Below are 18,149 nucleotides of genomic sequence, written 5' to 3' on the forward strand. Positions count from 1 at the left end.
CAAAGTACTTATATTGATGTCTAAACACCTCAAATTCCAAGCATTATACATACTTAGATGGATCTCTGATTCTCTTTATCCATGCCCCTGCCACTTCTCTTACAATACTGAGAGAAAGCCAGAGTGAAGATGCGGATTTTACATTTTGTTCTGAAGGAGCTAAGGCTTGTAGTTATTCTAATTAACCTCTTTTGTCAGCAAGTTCCACAGCTACTGGGAAAGCTCCTTTTCCTATGTACTGGGACAAAACTTTCTGTTCCAGAAATTAGATATAGTTGTAGGAGCAGGATTTTATATTTGTACTATAAGAATTAATGTATGATTTGATCATCCTGCAGCCACCCTTTTTGAATAGCAGAAAGGAATGGCCCTCTGGGACACTGGTAGAAACGCATCTGACAGACTGCCAATGTCTGTACTGATGTTAAGACAGGGACAGATCAGAACAATCCTTATGACTGATTATGGTCACCCTTTTGTTTTAGGCTAAGATTTCATTATAGTATTTGCTATAAGGTCTTGTTTCTTGTATGCATTGCAAACTAAGTTCTGTAAGGTTCTTTTGTAATCCCTTCAGTAACCATATAATCCTTTCCAAAATGTTATCCTGTCTGAAGGTCTCTGTAAAAGACTGTGAGAATGAGGAATGTATGCATCAGGAAAAGATAAGGTGTGAAGGCCATTGTTAAAGTCAGATGGTCAAGGAAGGAGAAGTGAAGAAACTAAAAGGACACCAGAGAACCATCAAACACGCATCCATAAGTGAGGAAAGGCAGACTGACGACCCTGAAGTGGAGACTGGCACCCCTAAAGACAAGACAATTGATTAAATCGAAACCAGGACAGGATAACCCTCTTGGAGGTGTTTTGGAATGTTAACATCAAAAGACAACACCAATTAAGGAGTAACCAGTCACAAACTGACACAGCAAAATCCACAGACTTCAACAGAGAAAAAAAAGACTATAAGAACAGGGTGCTTGGCCATGGGACTTTGGGTTCGTCTTGCCACACTCCAGGAGCATCGGATTGCGACGGACAGAGACTGGCTCCCCTCTGCGACCAATCTGGCTGGCCACTAGATTGATCCAGACTCTGGACTGGTAACTATAAACATCAACTGGCAGGACCGTGTGCTTGGTGTGTGTGTGTGTGTGTGCGCGCGCAAGAGAGAGACGGAAAAGTATATGCTAACTGTGGTATTCTCAATAAATGCGCGTTTTGCCCTCTCCCGTATAAAAGATCTCATGTGCTTTGTATAGCATAAGATAGTAGCCAAGGGGACAGTAATTTTAGGCTTGATTCTGAATAGGGAAGACTCCGTAGCAAATCTGAAGGTGGGAGGCAATTTGGGTGACAGTGATCATGAAATGATGATTTCATGATTCTAAGGATAGGAAGGAGTGAGAGCAGCGGAATAAGGACAATGGACTTCCAAAAAAGCAGACTTTAACAAACTCAGAGAACTAGTAGGTAAGGTCCCACAGGAAGAAATCTTAAGGGAAAAAGGAGTTCAGGAGAAGGGGCAGTTTCTCAGAAGGAGAATATTAAAGGCACAAATGCAAACTATCCTTATGCAAAGAAAATATAGGAAGAATAGTAAGGGACAATATGGGTCCATCAGGAGCGCATTAATGACCTAAAATCAAAAAAGAATCCTACAATAAGTGGAAACATGGACAAATTGCTATGGAAGAGTACAAAAGAACAGCACAAGTATGTAGGGACAAAATTAGAAAGGCTAAGGAACAAAATGAGTTACACCTAGCAAAAGGACATAAAAGGCAATAAGAAAAGGTTCTCCAAATATATTAGGAGCAAGAGATACGAAGGAAAGTGTAGATCCTCTACTTAGTGGGGAAGGAGAGCTAAAAACTGATGACATCAAGAAGGCTGATGTATTTAATGCGTATTTTATTCCAGTATCCACTGAAAAGGCTAATGGTGACCAGATACTCAATAAAATATTAACAACAAGTAGGAAGGAACAAAAGCCAAAATATGGAAAGAACTGGTTAAAGAACATTTAGATAAATTAGATGTCTTCAAGTAGGTAGGGCCTGATTAAGTTTATCCTAGGATACTGGAGGAACTAGCAGAATCAACCTCAGAACCATTAACAATTATCTTCAAGATCTTATGAAGGATGGGTGAGGTCCCAGAGGAGAGCCAACTAATATCTACCTTTGAAAAGGGGGAAAGGAATTATGGACTACTAAACCTAACGTCAATACTTAGAAAGAACTGGAACAAAATTAAAAGATTGTAAGCACCTAGAGAATAATACAGTTATAAGGAATAGCCACCTTGGATAATGCCAAACCAGCCTAATTTCCTTCATTGACAGGGTTACTGGCCTAGTGGATAAGGGGAAGCAGTGGACGTGATATATCTTGATTTTAGTAAAGTCCCACGTGAAGTTCTCATAAGCAAACTAGGAAAATGTCACTGTGATGAAATTACTATAAAGGTGGGTGCATAACTGGCTGAAAGACCATATATCAAGGGTTCGCTGGCAAACTGGGAGGGTGCATTTAGTGTGGTCCTGCAGGGATCTGTCCTTGGTCCAGTACTATTTAACGTTTTCGTTAATGACTTGGATGCTGGAGTGGAGAGCTTGCTTATAAAATCTGCAGATGACACCAACCTCAGAGAGGCTGCAGGCACTTTGAAGACCACAATTAGAATTCAAAACAACTTTGACAAATTGGAGAATAGATCTGAATTCAACATGATACAATTCTATGAAGACAAGTGCAAAGTACTTCACTTACAAATACAAAATGGGGAATGGCTAAGTGGTAATGCTATTGAAAAGGATCTGGAAGTTATAGGGGATCAAAAATAAAATACGAACCAACAAGGGTGATGCAGTTGCAAAAAAGGCTAATATTCTGGAGTGTATTAATAGGAGTATGTAGGTAATAGGATGTAACTCTCTGCTCTACTTGACATTGGGGAGGCCTCAGCCAGAGTATTGTGTCCAATTATGGGTGCCAAACTTTAAAAACAGATGTGGATAAATTGAAGAGAGTTCAGAAGAGAGCAACAAAAATGACAACAAGTTTAGAAACTGATCTATGAAGAAAGGTTAAGAAAAGAAGACTAAGAAGGGACCTGATAGTCTTCAAATATGTTAAGGCCTGTTATAAAGAGAACTGTAATCACCCATTTTCCATGTCCAGTGAAGATAGGACAGACAAGATGTAATAGGCTTAATCTGCAGCAAAGGAGATTTAGGTTAGGTATTAGGAAAAACCTCCTAATTATAATGGTAGTCAAGTTCTGGAATAGGCTTCAAAAAGAGGTTATGGAATCTCCACCATTGGAGGATTTTAAGAACAGATTGGACAAAAACCTGTCAGAAATGGTCGAGGTTTACTTGGTCCTGGCCTCAGTGCAGGAGGCTGGATTTGATGACTACTCAAGGTCCCTTCCAGCCCTACATTTCAATGATTCACTCAAGTGATTGCAAGTGCAATTGTTCCAGAATAATATAGCTGTTATGGGAGGTCATGTTCATATAAAGTGAAGAGAAACTGTAGGTAGCTTGGGCCAAATCCATTAAAGGCCTTGGAGATCATGACCAAAGTTTTAACTTCCATTCACATTCAAATATCACCTATAATACTTCATCAGGAAGCTGACCTGACAGTTCCTCAAACCAACAGGCACTGGGTCCTGGGTTTTAATAAAGGTTTTGTGTTCAGAAAACAATACACAATCTAAAATAGTTCAGCAGGGTGTGATTCAGCATCCTTTATGGAAAAGCAGAATCTCTTAGCTTCTGTCAAAGCAGAGACTTATAAGACTTACTTTGCTAAAGTCTGTATCTGCTAATGTTTTTTGCCACTGATATTTCAAATCTTCTTTCAGGCTTTTCATGTTCCAGTTCACCTAAAAACTGCAGAATCTGCAAAGACAACAGGCAGACTGGGATGTCTTGGTGTCAGATGATTGATTGCATCAGTCAGTGAGGGGTCAATGTCTCACAAGGTCTTCTTCTGCTTGGCCTCATGGTTAAGTATAGTTTTAAGGGTATTTTAGTAAATCATGCAGAGGCCCCAGCTTCAAAATCAGATACCTTTGCCAAACCAGTTGAGATTGAGTGCATTCTCTGCTTGCTAGATCAAGGAATGGTGTTGGAATCCATTCCAAAGCAAGCTACAGTTTTGCTTTCACAGCTGGATGCTAGAAGTCACAGTGGCAAGTTAAGTGAGGTGTGTGTGTGGAAAAGAGTGGTAAATAAAGTTAAAATCAGAACCCACTTCCACACTCTTGAAAACTTCTAAAGACATATTATCGAATCATCATTAAACTGCCAGTCTCTGTACTTTATCTGTTTTACCTTTCATTTTACTGCTCCTTAATCGAAAACATCTCCCACAGACCCAGCTTTCTTATTGTGGATATTACATTCAATGACAGCATTGTGCAGTATTTGAGACACCACAATGCATAACCAAAGACTACAAAACAAGGTGATGTATTCTTTTGTATAGAAGATTTAACAATTAGTGGGAGGGGAACTGGGAGCAAACTTTATAGTTAGGTTGCCTAGCCTTTCCATTAGAAAGGATTATTACGACCTTTATTAATTGTTTCAGATGCCTTCACTTTTTACAGCAGGTCTTTGCAATTAAACAAGGAGGTTGCTTACTTTAACACCAAGACAGAGAATAAGTATGTGTATCTCATTATGCTAAGAACCCTTGTGGGGGTGATCTGATGAGGAACCAGGTTATCCTGTTAGTGTGCAGTATAGCAATAATGCCTGCCACCATTACTAATTTAGAGAAACTATATGCCATTAGTTCTGTGCTCCTCTACTAAAGAGGATCCCATTGGCAGTAGCATGCAGAGTAGGGCAAGCATCTAGCTTCTAAGGCAAAGGAAGGATTCTTTGGAAAGGGACTCAAAGCACATAGCTCCGTGCATGACATTTCAACAGTACTAAAGAAATACGCACTGATTTCCCCTTCAGGGACAACCTGAATAACAAGAGGCATGGAAAAGTCAGGAACTTATTTCTCACGCTCCTCATTAGGGAAACCAGGAACAGTTAGAACTAGAGTATTGGACTAAGGCACCGGGGGTTGCTAGAGGAACAGAAGGAGTGATCCACCCTGGCACTACTTTGGTAGGGTGGTTGCAGCTGCATCTGGACTGGGGATGTTGAGGGTGTGTAGCAGCCTCCCTGTCGCAGGATAGGTACACCCCACCACGGATGCCGGGTCATGTATGATGACAAGAATGCACAATTTCTTAGGCCCGGTCTACACTTATAAATTAGGCTGAAAAAGTCACATCTCTAAACACTATAGCTACCCTGATCTAACCCCTGGTGTAAACGCAGCTATGTTGATGGAAGAATGCTTCAATCAACATAGTTACCACTGCTTGGGGAGGTGGAGTTCCTACAGCAAAGAAAAAAAACCTTCCATCACTGCAGGAAGTTTCTGTAGTATGGTGCTGCTGTAGCACCGATAGTGTGGCCACAGCCTTAGAACAAAAAGCAGCGTGCTTCTTTCTTTGCACCTAACCAGCTCTGCTGGCCAGTGAGGGCTAGAAGGGCCCACTTCCTCAGTTTCCAGAAGAAAGCGCTAGGGGAAAGCTCGCACTGTGCTCAAAGAGGATATAGCCTGTAACTGTGCCTGGTAGCTGCTTTGGGTGCATAAGGAAAGAGTTCTTGCAAAGCCTCCCTTCCTCAGGGGCCAGTTACAATCTGCCTCATCTTCCATTGATCATCCGGGGTACGAATAATAGATTTTAAGAAATTTTTTTGTTTACTTTTAATAAGCCAAAGTCTGTAAATCATTTTAATAGAAGTATTGTGATAAGCACTATTAGAATAATAAAAAGGTATTTTTTTCAGTTCATCTACTCATATATAGATGCTAGTAATACATTTTCCTTAAAAAGAAAAAGCAAGTCTCAAGGATCCAGAGAATTTAATACTGTCTGATTTTGGTACTGGAATAAAAAACTATTATATCAAGTCAGTATATGAATAAATTCCATATGAAAACATTTAAAGTACATTAGATTTTTGGTCAAGATGAAAGACTGAAAAAAATTCAAGCAATCTATTCTAATTGGGTTCCCATGGTAACTGTACAATTGGGTTTTTCAATATAACATCCCAAAGGCCCAATGCACACTTGTAAAATATACTTCAAACAGCCTGAATTGTTTTTACATTACAGCACTCCCAGGAAGATCAATTACTACACATCCCCACCCTAACTATTAGTGGCAGGAGATGTTAACACTATTGGCCATATTAACATAAAAGTCATGTAAGAAACACCACATATCACAATAATTATATAAAACTAATCACACACATCAGATTCATCAAACATGTTCTAAGTAATAAACCAATACTAGTCTTGTCACAGGATCATGTTTACCGAATGTAAGAAATCAACCCCAAATATATGCCAAACCATTTTGCTTCCTATATTGATTTCAAGGATAAACAGAATCAATCATTAATAATTACATTATAAGATGACCTGCAGGGTTAATCATATTCTTAGAGACTCTCACCCTGGAATTATCAACAAGCATAGCTGCACTAAAAAAAAAGATAGCTGAAAAGAATTCAAATCCACATTTTAAATATTAATAGCACAACATAAAACAAAGTGCATTCACTAACATGGGACTCAGTTTTATTTGCACTAATTATAACAGCGATCTTCTTGCTATTCTATTTAAGACTGAGTTTCTATTATAAAGCCTTATTTTCAGAGGTCGATAACTTAGCCCTGTTGGTTCCAGGATGAAATGTTTATGCAACTGTTCTACTCAAAAGCATATTTCAATTACAACATCACAACGTAAATAGTTTAAGTTGTTGTTTCACCAAGTAGTTTGAGCTTTCATTTTGGAGGTACTGGGCTCCCCTCCCTGCCACCTTCAACTGGGGTTGTGGATGCTCAGCCCTTCTGAAAACATCAGGCCCGAAGTGGTAACACTTTTCTTTAGTGAAGAAGATCCACAAATTCTGACAGTGGAAAGTGTTTTTGGAAGAAGATACAAGTTTCTTAACTCTGAATGCAAGCCCATCTGCTCCCACTGAAGAGTCCACCAGTTACCTAATCTTCCAGAGCTAAAATGGAAATGTTGACACTTCCACTCCAAGACACAAAACTCAACATAAGCCTCTTTTCTTCCTGCAATTATAACATGTAATGTTAATCAAACTGGTCCACAGTATTTTTTGTTGTTGTTGCTCTTGAATCAACGTGACCAGAATGCCTGAAGTATCAGAGTCTGTGGACCTGTCTGAAAGAAAATTCACAACGATTGTCTAGTTCACACACTGTACGAAGATGATCAGAGTACTATAACAGCTCTTCTGAAGCTAGCGTGATCCAAGTTAGAGGTTCTCAAGTTATTTCAATGCGAAAGCATTTTTTTTTTTTTAACAGAAAGATTGTGCAAACTATCATGAGTGGAATGGGGAAGTGATCCAAAGATCATATCTCCAGCTCACTGATGGCAAACTAACAAAAGTTCATACAATTTGTGTAGCTCATTTACAGTATTAGATGCTGTACATTCTACCATGTAAATTCAGTCAAGTTTAAAAAGAAATTTAAAGTAATTAAAGTTTTTTAATAATAATAAATAAATTTGTTAGTCTCTAAGGTGCCACAAGTACTCCTTTTCTTTTTGCAAATAAATTCAGTGTACTTTAAAATTAAAAAATAAACATTTTTATCTATACCAGGCAAATCCAATTCGCTTTACTCACATATGTAATCCCACTCATGTGAATAAAGCAAGCAGGATTTAGCCTGTTGTGTGCAACCATGTAGGTCCAGATTTTGCATTCAAGATGATGGCTACAGAATACACACACACACACAGACACATCACCAAGTGTCATTCTTATAAATGGCCAGTGCAAAGGAGCTCATTCAATAGCAAGGAAACAGTACATAACACTACAGCCCTGCAGCGGGACTGGGATTCTGTAGGATCCATTGCTATAATAGAGGGAGCAAGTAAAATGTACTTTCTTGCGGGTTGAATCGGGCAGGCAAAAGAAAAAGAGAAAAAAGACTGGAATATTTAGTAGGAAAACACAAAATCTCTCGTCAGTTTATCATAAACAGAATTTCAGCAATGTAAAGCAAGTTTTTTTAAATAAAGGTTTTAATACCTAAACTTAAGCGATTTGAGAAAGATTTAAGAAAGATTTGATGTCTATTACAACAGGAGTTAAAGTATTCTTTTACGTAGCTTAAGCAAGACTTGTTCTATTCTTTTAGTGGTAAAAATGTGTCTGAATTCCATTTATATATATATATCTATGACATATGTCATAGATATATATAATAATTCCATATATATGACAGTAACCCTTTTTTGGTTTTGTTTTTAGTAGCATGGGGGACTCTCTCTTGCAGGATCTTAAGGTTTTTGTGGGTGGGAGCAGGATAAAAAAAAATGCAAGAAACAAGATGGGAGTGGGTACTGCGGAGCAGGATTAAAAAAAAAAAAAAAAAAAAAAAAAGAGAGAGTCCCGTGCAGGGCTCTACATAACACCACTAATAACAAGTGAAAAGGTACATTGCATTTCAATGTGCTAACTACTGAAAATAAATTATTTCATTGCTTGCATTTTACTGATTGATCTAGGGCACAATTTAAATATAATTATAATGGCAATTGATTACTCTGCACCATCATTTACAAGGCAGCATTAGTAGATGTTATTTACTAACAAGAACTGGCTGAAGGGAACAGGGTTTGCACAGGCAGTGTGTAGTTAGCATGATTTAGAAGCCACTAAAACAAATCTTAGTTATTAATTCCTCAGTCAAACTGGGCTATATCTTGCTAATGCATGCTATTTTAATAAAAATCTTTAATTCCTTTATGTGATCTGACCTTAATGCACTAAAAACTGGCTTTTGAATACTGCAATTTAGCTTCCAGTATTTCAGCCAGAAAGTGAGAAAAATCAAAACCATTAAACCAATGAGCTGTCTTAACCAAAAATTCAGCTGAATTCAGATTATTTAAGTTCTGGAACAGGCTTCCAAGGGTAGTTGTGGAATCCCCATTATTAGAGGCTCTTAAGGACTAGTTGGACAAACACCTAACTGGGAGGGCCTAGATTTACTTGGTCCTGCCTCAGTACAGGACCCTTCTCAATGTTCCTTCCAGCCCTACGTTTCTATGATTAAACTATACATTGAAACAGAAAGTAGGAGTAAAAGCTAGAACATACCATGACCCCAATCCTGCAGTCAGATACATGTGAATAGACTCCTATAGCAATACAAAATTCTAATGACATCACATGATCTCCACCTAGGCTTAGAGGTCAGTGCATGCCCAGGCAATTGCTAAGTGTATGCATGTATGTAGGATATACCCATGTCAATGCTAAATGTTCTTGGAACTGAATTTTCACATTCTCTGACTTTGTGATACTGTACAGCTTGAATATTGCATTAATTTAAGATTTTTGTTGTGCATTTAAGCTTGTTCTTTCAAAGGGACGCAAGAGAGATAAGCACCCAAATCCCACTGATTTTTCAATGGGATTTGGGTGCCTAAATCCCTGAAACTCTTGAAAACTTTAGTTTCCTTGAGAGCTTTTGTTTGTTTTTGTTTTCTTTTTAAGTGGAAAAAACAGAACTGTTCACTGGGGCGAATATACATTTCTGGCTTCCAGGTTACATGGACTTAGCTTCACAAATAATACTTGCCTTCACAAATAGGACTTGCAGGGTCTTCAAACCAACAAGTCTGCACTTTGTTATACAGAATGTGTGTGCACACTTAAATCTAAAAAAATGTTCTTTAGTCTCTAAGTTGCAGTTAATTGTGAAATTAAAACCAATTTTTTAATAGACTCAGACTTCAAGGCGAGAAAGGACCATAATGATCATCTAGTCTGACCTCCTGCATATTGCAGGCCATAGAACCTCACCCACCCACTCCTGCAATATACCCCTAACTTCTAGCTGAGTTACTGAAGTCCTTGAATCATGACTGAAAGACTTCCAGTTACAGCGAATCTACTATTTACACTACAAGTGACCTGTACTCCATGCTGCAGAGGAAGGTGAAAAAGCCCCAGGGTCTCTGCTAATCTGATTTGGGGGAAAATTCCTTCCCAACCCCAAATATCAGTTAGACCCTGACCATGTGGGCAAGACCCACCAGCCAGACACCCAGGAAAGAATTCTCTGTAGTAACTCAGAGCCCTCCACATCTAGTGTCATATCACTGGCAGTTGGAGATATTTGCTGCTAGCACTTGCAGATCGGCTACATGCCATTGTAGGCAGTCTCATCATACCATCCCCTCCATAAACTTATCAAGATCAGTCTTGAAGGCAGTTGGGTTTTTTTGTCCCCATTGTTCTTCCAGTACTTCACCCTGATTGTTAGAACCTTTGCCTAATTTCAAGCCTAAACTTATTGATGGCCAGTTGACATCCTTTTATTCTTGTATCCACACTGGTGCTTAACTTAAATAACTCCTCTCCCTCTGTGGTATTTATCTCTCTGATGTATTTATAAAGACCAATCATTTCTCTCCTCAGCCTTCTTTTGGTTAGGCTAAACAAGCCAAGCTCTTTCAGACTAAGGAAAAAGCACTAGCACTCAGTAAGCCACCCCCACACACACGTTTTCTCATCTTTTCCATAACTCAAACATATTCAGTCATCATGCTTGAACTGTACAATACTAAAAAATCCCAGATTTGAGCAGACAACAGCTACGGAAAATTGCATCCTAAAAGGTTAAACCAACTATGGCTGCTGGGGTATTAAAGCCCAAATATTTGGCATATGCTCCTGTTAGCCATTAAAATACACCACTGTCAGTTCTCGTGCTGCTTTCTGGTATGAAACAGTTAATAAGCAGTAAAAGTTGACCTGAGAAGGATCATGGATTAGTACCAAAATGACGGTGCATTTTTGTTTTTTAAAACTCCTCCTCCCTCCCCAATTCCTTACCATCCATGATTATCCAAAACCTTAAAAATCTATACTTTCTAGTTATAGTCACATTTGAGTTCCTTTTTAGAGTGTACTTTTTGGCCACTTGGAGCAGATCATCACACAAGTAATATTTTTTGCAAGAAACTATTGGAAGAACAATATTTTGGAAAAATATGTCAATGCATGTTAATGATATCTTTGTAAGATATAACTCAGTTTCCTGTACTTGCATGTATGTATGACTCAACACCTGCTAAACCATGGCCTATTTGGGGGCAATATACCTGGTTATCAATTTAATTCTCTGCTGTAAAATTAAAAGATTAAGGCAGCATTTTTGGTGTTCATGCTTGTGGGTGTAAGTTTGTTTTACTAGACTTTGCACAAAGCCAACATATCTTTCTGTACTGCTGTGCCAGCTTCCTTTTGGATGGTGTACTGGTGTTGTATGAGGCTGAACTCTCTCCATTAGCAATCTGATGCATCAGTAGGAAAGAGAGTTTGATGCCAGGACAGGTCAGGTTTCTTTCCTTGATGTGACTTCAATGAAAAATTTCTAGAGAGAGTTAAAAAGTTTGCAAGAGTAACTAGGAAATGTAGCTGTGTCCTGTCACTTCTTTACAGATTTCAACATTCAAAAATTAGAACTGTTGTCCTACATTTTCCCATTAGTTACATTCTCTTCACCAACCCAGATATCTCATGAACACTCAGTGAACTAGAGAATTGCACAATCTGTCAATAAAGTAAGCGTATTTTGAACTACTGTCCATATGACTCAATTTGTCAGTAAAAACTGCCACCAGCGCTGTGCTTGCAGAAAAATGTCCATAAATGCATTATTGCGACTGGCAGATCGATGTCTATAATAAAAACAAATAGATTTAACAAGTGCTTGCTTTTACGACTTATGCTATTGGTAGAATGTGCATTCAGTTTCACCCTTCGACTTCTGGGAATGGGCAATACAGGCTATGTTGGATACTTTGCTGACTACACTAGTGTTACAAACAGAAAATTATTCTAACACAGGAAATCTTTTAAAGTATTAGACTGAATACATCTAGGATTTAGTTCATTGTTCTAAACATTTTTTCCAAAACCTGCATATTTAACAACTTAAAATAATGAAAAGAATTATGCAGAAAACGGAAACTTGTTTTTAAAACAGTCGCATCCCAGGCAGACTGGCTCACTATTTTTAAGGCCGGTGCAGAAACACTGTATTTTTGCTCCCTTGGTGCCATGATTCAGCTCCTATGCCACTAATCTAATTGAGAATAACCATCACTGTTCACACAGAGTTTCAACATTCACCATGTGGGCAAGGGTGTCACCTTTTATATCAGTAGCCTCTGGGGTAGTGTAAGAAGGAAATTATATATTGCTTAGCTAGAGCATGACTGGGTGTAGTGGTTGTCACAGACTGGTTTAACTTTTAAGGATTACAGCTGTTTTAGCTCTACCACATACTTAACTGTGCACTTAAGTAAGGGCCAACATTAACAAAAACTACCATCTATTTCCTAAACCTATTCTTCTTTTGGTTGTATATACCTTTCCAGACTATTAGGCTTCTCTTTGCAACTGAAGTTAATTTATCCTGTCACCTAAACCTACACCTTAAAAAACATTACTAAATCCCAGTTCGCTTTGGAACAGTTTTTCCACATTATACAGTTTTCCCAAAATGAACTGCCCAACTCCCTGATTTTGCCTTTTAAATAAACCCCAATAGCCTTTTCAAAGGGCAGAAGCTTCTCCTTCAGGCTACTCGCTCTTTAGTAATGCCATGAATTGATTCTCTACATATGTTAAGCATTAAACAGTGGTGACAAGTTAATTACAGAGTTATCAGGAGATAAAGAAGTCACGGTAACACAAGTTACAGTACAACTACTATAGTTTCCTATGGATCTTCTGTGTAGTTGCTGAATAAATGGTGTAATTAACTTGTCATGGATGAGACTGCAGATAGAAGCTGCCAAACCCATCCTTACAAGCTCCTAAATACACGTATTTGGCTACATTGATGTCAAAATCTTTGAGTAAAAGTTGCTTCTATCCTACCAAATACAAGCAAGATTGTAGGAAAGTTTTAGTGTTTAGGGTATTCCTACTTATAAATCTAACCAAGTCTATGAGCAAAACTATACTGTTTTATTTTTACTAAATGTTGATAAACCTATATTGTATGGATATAAAAAGCACTCACAAAACTCTGTTGAAAAAAACCAAAATACATAAGCAACTTCAGAACTTTTAGAATGAGTATACTGTATTTCTAGGTAAGTAGGAGAAATCTCCTATGGTATTAAGGAAATCATTTTTGTTTTCCAGATCTAAGACTATTTCAACTTGATAGACGTGATGGCACTTAAACAGGCTTTCAAAGGAAAACACTGAGAAGGCACTGCTCCAGCTAGCCAAATTTAAGAATTGTACACAAAGAATAAAAAGCCCTCTACATTTTCTGGAAGAGAAAAATCAACTACTAAACTAGTAATTATGGTTTGAGACAAGATATTCTAAAGGTGCGAACACTGGGCAGGGAACCAAAGCGCCCCATCCACTTCTGTGGTGGAGTTAATAAAAACCCTGCAGATCTCAGTCTGTTGGGCAGGAGTGGATGTAAAGCGCATGTCACCTCTGTGAACTTCTTCCACCCTTCTCTCCAAAAATCCTGTAGAAGCGCTGCCAGAGTTAGGGATTCATGCACAAGGAGAACATGCTCACCACAACTGAGCACAGTGGGACAGCTGAAAGAATAGGGACCATTTTTAATAGTCTTTTAATGGACCCATTGCCCCTGGGTTATGAGGGGAGGGAAAATAGACTGTATCTGAGGTAAGGGAGAACCGAAGTGCCCAGTTCAGGTGGGGACACAGAACCACCAGGTGCATAAGTGGAGACGGCAAGAGGTATTTATATCTTGTGTCCTCCAGACAGAACTCTGTCTCATCACAGACAAACAACACCCCTCCACACATCCACAGGATCAGAATAAGGACTGTGTCTTTTACGATCTGCTGTGAGTATTGCACTAGTTGCCTTTTTTCTTTTGACACTGAGAAGAAACTTTTCCTTCGCTACCAGATTGGCCGATGCAGGATGGGTGGGTTTTGGTTTTGGATTTTTTATTGGTTGGATTTTTTTTGCTTTCCCCATGGCAGTTCAGGGACTCATTAGGGTAGGTCAGGAGGTTAGGTCAAGATGTCACAACTTAGGAGGTAGTAACTGAGCAGTGCAGGTATCATTCCATAAAGGTTTGATTCCCTGCTAAACCAGCTTGGAAGTGGATTTAAGGGAAGGCATCCCCTAACAAAGCTGGGGAATTGGCTCTTAATATCTGTACACCAGGGAGAGAAAGCCTCCTTTTTTTTAACCCCTGCCCCGTAACAAGGGGAGGGCAGCAGCATCCCCGCAATTGGCCAGGACTAGGTTGAAAAGAGGGAATAGGTGATAATGATTAAGGAAAGAATGACGACAAGAATGTACAACTTACTGTCCGTTATACCCAGATGTAGGAAGTTTTAAAAGGTGTGACTTAATTATACCACACACATTTCATCCTGTTTTCTTCCTGAATGGACCAGATAAGGACTGGGTTGGTAGGAGAAGGGCATAAGCTCATTAAATCTCCTTGGGAATTCCGCATGACAATTACTTCTGACTCGGTTGACAAACCTACCTCAACAGGTAGGGAGGAATTTTTCTGTGGGCAGGCACCAATAGTAGATTCCATACTATGGGTCCATTGAAGCTACATTTGCTGTGCAATCAAGGGAAGACTAAAGGCCATATACACAGTTCAGCAGCATACCATTTCTATATAGTTACCTTGGTCTCCAATGGACTGCCAACATTCAAAGGGTTCTCAGTCGAAAACTTTCACATTTCCACGAAATGGTTAACCCTAGCCCCCGCCCCAAACAGAATATTCCACAAGAAATCCCATGGAATTTCTAATCTGGCATATGTTTCCCTCACACTCCCCGCATAGGGACAATTTGGACTCAAGAATTAATCAGCTCTGCCACTAAGTGACCTTGAGCAAGTCACTTATTCACACTGTATCTTTATTTCACTGCTTGAAAAAGAAGATAGTCACCCATGATACAGAGAGAGAATTAATACTTATAAGGTGCTTTGAAAATTTGAAATACTATAGAAGTGTGACATTCTATCATTTAATAAGGTAAAAGCAGAGACCAAAATGAAAAAAAAAAAGAATTAAAAAATGAAAAAGATGCAGAAATTAACAATAACTACACTATGACTTGCTTGGGAATGATGAAGTAGCAAAGAGGATTTTTATATTTACTGTCTATATTTTTACAGTTTGTATTACAAATATAGCAATAAACCAATACTCCTTATTAACCTTTATTTTGCCTTCTCCTTACATTAAAAAGAGGAGTGACCGATTTGGCACCATATTACCAAATATTTTCTACACAGCAAACAATTATCTCAGCCCAGATTGAGCAGATGAGGAGTTCTGGAACATAGTTCATGCTGGCTACAATATTACTGGTTTGCTTCACTTTTTTCCACCACAGGGAGATTTTGTATGACAGAAGTGGATACGGGGCATTTGAAGGATTTAATTTTGTTGTTGTAAGACAGGCCTTAAGGAGTCACCTATTTGCTTGACATAGCAAGAGATCTGGTATTTCCATTTTATCTCAGATCCAAGATGATGAAAATACTAGGAGGCAACCAGATCTCCCAATTCACTGTAGCCTGAGGGAAGGGAGGACAGGGTGACCTGCAATAAAACAAGAATGAGGAGGAAAACTGAAATATTTAGGATTACTCTGTTCCAACCTGCAGATTCCAGATGCAGAGGCCTACTGATACCGCTAGTTTATGAGTGCTTGCAGGCTTCTACTGTAGGAAATACTCTGAATCTGGACCCAACTCCACAGTGCTCATAAAACCAAGAACCCCATTACTAGGAATTTTTTTCCAGTTGTCTCTTTCATGTACTATAGGATTGTACAGTGTAAATTTCAGTGAGATATTTAAAGTGAGGTTTTATTTTGAAAAGGGTTCACAAAAAATGGCACCTTCTTACTCACCAAGTCTGCTTTCTGGGTGCATTAGTTATATCTCATTATTCAGTGATGAGAATGCAGATTTTTAAAACCACTTTTTACTAGTTGGCCCTGAAGGATCAACACTGTTCTGGGAAAGCCTAACTTTATTTTTTCCAGCCTTACATAGCCACAGAATTGATAACTAAGTTCTGCTTTTAGTGCCATCCACACCAACCCATTTTGTCTTCAAATTATGCCTTTAAGAACTTCGCCTAGACGCAGTAGGTTGCAAAGGTGCAGCCAACAACATAATTTGAGATTGGTGGGATTCTATAGGTGTAAAAGAGATTAGCATTTGGCCAACTGAATCTTTACTACTGTGATCTTGAATTTGCAGGCCTGACAGCCAAGAAAGGCTCTCTTTTTATTTGTAAAATAAACAAATGGGATCTGGAAATCACTGAGACGCACTGTGTGTGGACCCCCACGATGCCTTTTTCAAAGAGTCACTTTCGGAGAAAGAGCACGCTTTAAGTTTCATCTCATTCGCTTGAAAATTTCCTATTCAGAATGTCCCAGCTGCATACCACCCTACACTAGAGAAATGCACAGCATGTTACAAGACCTTAGCATAGCTTTAAAAACACCCAAACAACCAAACAAAGGGAGGCAAGGGGAAGAAACCAAACTCTTCAAGCACTTTCCCAGGCTGTTCAAAGGAGAACTGCAGGCACAGCAAACAAAGTCTGAAGAGGAGACTTTTAAACCTGCTCTCCCTCCCCCACTTCTGGTTTTTTAACTACACTAGGGGATTTCAATGACTTTCTAACAAATAAACATGCTGCCCAGCTCCCTCTTTCCCTTGTACGAACAACCCTAAACCAGCAGGCCCAGTTATTCCGCATGTGCCAGCACAAGCCCCATTCCTAAGCAGAGCCGCAGCAAAAGGGAGGAGCCAGGGGCGGCGTTTGCATTTGCAAGCGAATAAAGCCTCCGGAGCTTCCACACCAACCCCCTGACCTGCAGCGGGGGAAGAAGGGGAGCGGGGACTGAAAACACCAGCCCAGACTCTACTTTGCCCCTCTCACCCGCTTTGCACCGCCATCGCTGGCTTTAGAGGGGCCGTAAGAAAATGCCCCAGCACTCACCGCTCTGCAGAACGGATTACAAGAGAGAGGGAAAAAAAAAAACCAACAACCAAAAAAACCCCTAAGACTTCACCACAAGAACAAGCGCAGCAGCCCGCGCACACAAGTTGGAGCAGCGGCTGCTGCCGCCGGAAACGCGCTTAATTTCCTCATACGCAATTTGCACGAGTTAGCTTCAGCGTCACGTGCCCAAATCCTCTCGCGCCCGGAGCCGGGCTGCACCCCGGCGCACCTGCGAGCCCGCCCAGCGGGCATTGAAATGGAGCGGCCGCGGGAGCCTCGGAGGCGCTGCAGTAACCTGTGGCTGGGGGGAGCGGGAGAGAGAGGCAGAGGCAGTTGTATGAAAGGGGAAAGCAGGCCACCGGGAGGGTTAGTGAAGGGCCTGGCTAGGGTGGGAGGTTTCCTGCGAAATTTGCAGGAAAAAGGTGAAAACCGCATAGATCCCGCTTCTTTTTTTTTTTTTTTTTTTTTAGCTTCAGTCTGTACCATCAACACAAAGAACAAGCATTGCTGCTCCTGCTGCATCGAAATAAAACCCAGACCACCTTAGTGCATGAAGCCGGGGAGGGGAGGACTAGATCTGGTACCCAGATCCAGCTGGCTCTTGTCCACTTTTTGGCTCCAGACCCCCAAATTGTACCACTAAAGGGAGAATGAGTGTGGTGTCTACTGAACCAAAAAATCTGGCTCCTGATTCATCCTGGCTTACTAGCACTGGAAAAATGTACGTGTGGTTTCTGGATCCTGCCACTTTTTAGCCCCAGTACTCCCAAGTTCTAAACACTGTAAAAATGTAGTAGCTCCTAGGGCAGCCAACAATGCCGACATTGTTGCAGATTGATGTGCAACAGGAGCTGGATCCGGACAGCATTTGTATTCCAAACTGCAAAATTCTACCAGTTAAATCACAAATATGTGTGTGGTACTATCCGCTCTCACCCCCATCACATCTGAGCGCCTCACAAATCTTTAATGTATTTA

The 18,149-nt window shown here is 39.8% G+C and overlaps 1 protein-coding gene across 12 annotated transcripts in view; it reads right to left on the minus strand.

The window, feature by feature from the left end:
- MGMT (O-6-methylguanine-DNA methyltransferase) overlaps window positions 1-17,404 on the minus strand; it is a 369,933-nt gene extending 352,529 nt beyond the window's left edge. For 2 of the 12 annotated variants that reach the window (XM_073354046.2, XM_078853846.1), the window contains exon 1: window positions 17,109-17,402. In XM_073354046.2, coding sequence (XP_073210147.1) covers window positions 17,109-17,125 — 17 coding nt within the window. In that variant the 5' untranslated portion in view covers window positions 17,126-17,402. Of the gene's footprint in view, window positions 1-17,108 lie in introns of all 12 variants that reach the window. The other 10 variants (XR_013636087.1, XR_013636086.1, XR_013636085.1 and 7 more) reach the window with 10 other exon arrangements.
- Between the last annotated feature and the right edge of the window lie 745 nt (window positions 17,405-18,149).

The sequence above is a fragment of the Lepidochelys kempii genome, chromosome 7, assembly GCF_965140285.1.
Source record: "Lepidochelys kempii isolate rLepKem1 chromosome 7, rLepKem1.hap1, whole genome shotgun sequence".
NCBI lineage: Eukaryota > Metazoa > Chordata > Testudines > Cheloniidae > Lepidochelys > Lepidochelys kempii.